The following is a 2,464-nucleotide window of genomic DNA, read 5'->3' as shown; positions in this document are numbered from 1 at the left end:
TCAAAATTAATTGCATTAATATCAACTTTTGAATGATATTTATAATCATGGAATATTTGCATTACATTAATTGCATCTAATAATAGTGTGGAGAGTTGCAGTAACAATAAAAGTAATAAAACATATAATTAATATTATTTATTATTTTAATTTTAATTGCACTTATTTTTATTACACTAATTGTATTTATAATTTTCAACTATATTAAATTTTCAATTAATATATATAATTATGGACTATTAATGTTTATATTTTGATGTCCATCAAAACTTCTTTAAATATGAACAACATAAAATATATGAAACTATCTTATTTCAAGGATTTGATTTTGTTTTATCTGCAAGTCACTCAAAATGCCGACAACATTCAAGTGCCTCATTTCCATTCTCTTTCTTCTTAGTCTTGTTACCAAAGGTATATTTTATTTCATTTAATAATATATTTCATAAATTTTCCTTGTCTTTTTATCATCATTTACAACTAGAGGGTGTTTGGGTATGTCATTGTAACATCAAAATTCCAACTTTCTTTCAAATTCATACATAATGCTCATTGAATAAAAGAGAAAATCAAGAGATTGTATGTTTTTAATATAACTATTATTCTCTCTTTATAAATGTGCTTGTTGCATAAATTTTGCAGGGTCCAGTTTTTGTAACTTGAACAACATCAACATTGCATCAACAAGAAGTGGAAGAACAATATTAGGAAAGCCTGAGTGGAATGTAGTTGTGAAAAACAACTGTAATTGCACACAAAGCCAAATAAGATTGTTATGCCAAGGATTTCAGACTACAGAAGTTGTTAATCCATCAATTCTTGCTCTTCAAGGAGATTCTTGTCTCCTTATCAATGGCCGTCCTTTGAAGGGTTTTGCTACTGTTAGCTTCTCCTATGCTTGGGATCCTCCTTATTTTCTCAGGCCTCTCACTTCTCATACTACTTGCTCATAAAGGTTTCTCAACATAGTCAAAGGATTAAAACTAACAGTAGTACTTGGTAATAATTGTGGGGTATTTTGCTTTTCCTCCCTTCAACTATAGTTCTTTTCAGAGTGATGCTTGTACTTCTTTTATAAATTCAAGAAAATTATTTATATTGTTAATGAAATATTTTTAAAATTAAGTAATAACTATTTTTTTCTGAATTTTTTAAGGAATTAATTATATGACAAAATGTAATATCTCATTTCAATAATATAAAACTACTAAAATATTACGTTACATATATGATAATCGAATCACTTAGATGAAAACAGACCTATAAAAAGATAATAGATCTACTTTTTTAAACCCCTCTACCAACTCATCTGTTTTGCCCTCACCTCTTACTGAAACAACTGAAAAGATTGTCTTCCTAAACTCACACCATTTAGGTGATCATCGCAAAAGAGAAAACAACATACAACGGACAACACAAAAGCACGGGTAAGCTAGTGATAAAACAATTCATTATAAAACAATAAAACTTCCATTATACATTATATTACACAATTAACAAACATATAACATAATCATGTCATATCATTAGACTTAACTCATCCGGATATAGTATGAATGTCGAACTATGGTGGTTCATGCACTTGTGGTGACCTCTACTACTGTACAAAACCATTGCCAATGAGTTTCACCCTACCACACACAAGGTTAGTCCACAAACGCCCTTTTACCAAATGAAGATAAGCCTCTCAAGCTAAAAGACATCCTGCTACTCTCCACGACATAGCCATTCATCTCTACTTGAGTTATGGTTATTGACAGCGGTAGGATAAACCACCAATAGAAAGCTCCAACCATTCATACAAACAACACCATAGGACACCACCATTTTACCTCTCCACGAGGACCATGGAATTACGTCCATTAATAACACTCACCAAATCAATCACATATTCATCATCATAATATCCTTCTCCTAATCATATATATATAATCTTGTTTCCAATTCATATTACAAATCAATTCATACTCCACAACAAGTAGTATAAACCAATCATTCAAACACTCACATACATTGCACACACTTTAAGAAAATATATAAAAACTTAGTTAAAAATATAATATTTTCGCCTAAAAAGTGTCTGTCAACCCACTCTCTCAGCGCACCAAGACTCACTGAACGAAAATAGAACAGTGAGCTCTGCTTAGTCACCTCTCGCTCAGCGAGACTGCATAATTCTGTAGCACCAAAACTGTAGAATTTGCATATCTCAACCACTCCTGACCAATTTTATGCATCTTACCCAACTTCTAATACTCCTAAATTGTATTCTAAACTAGAATTGACTTAACTAAACATATCTAAACCAACCAAAACTCATTTTAAAGTGATTGATCACAAGATTCCAAACCAAAATTAACCAAAACTTCACTTTAGAGACCAACATTAAACTCCACTAGTTCTAACTCATAATTGATCAACTTAGGGATTTGAACAAGTCACAAATGACAATTACAGACCCCAA

At 30.9% G+C, this 2,464-nt stretch overlaps 1 protein-coding gene across 1 annotated transcript; it reads left to right on the top strand.

The window, feature by feature from the left end:
* Window positions 1–353: 353 nt before the first annotated feature.
* LOC106766131 (protein TAPETUM DETERMINANT 1-like) lies at window positions 354–1,008 on the top strand. Its single transcript, XM_014650888.2, has 2 exons — window positions 354–414; window positions 643–1,008. Exons 1-2 carry the CDS (start codon window positions 354–356, stop codon window positions 951–953), a joined length of 372 nt encoding a protein of 123 aa, XP_014506374.1. The 3' UTR covers window positions 954–1,008.
* The last annotated feature ends 1,456 nt before the right edge of the window (window positions 1,009–2,464 follow it).

The sequence above is a fragment of the Vigna radiata genome, chromosome 7, assembly GCF_000741045.1.
Source record: "Vigna radiata var. radiata cultivar VC1973A chromosome 7, Vradiata_ver6, whole genome shotgun sequence".
NCBI lineage: Eukaryota > Viridiplantae > Streptophyta > Magnoliopsida > Fabales > Fabaceae > Vigna > Vigna radiata.
This window is presented reverse-complemented; position numbering and strand designations above follow the sequence as displayed.

What these genes read in the sequence shown, in the direction of transcription:
- LOC106766131 (XM_014650888.2), top strand. Translation starts at nt 354, where the DNA reads ATGCCGACAACATTCAAGTGCCTCATTTCCATTCTCTTTCTTCTTAGT. An exon ending in TCTTAGTCTTGTTACCAAAG is followed by an intron (nt 415 to 642) that starts GTATATTTTATT and finishes TAAATTTTGCAG; the next exon opens with GGTCCAGTTTTTGTAACTTG.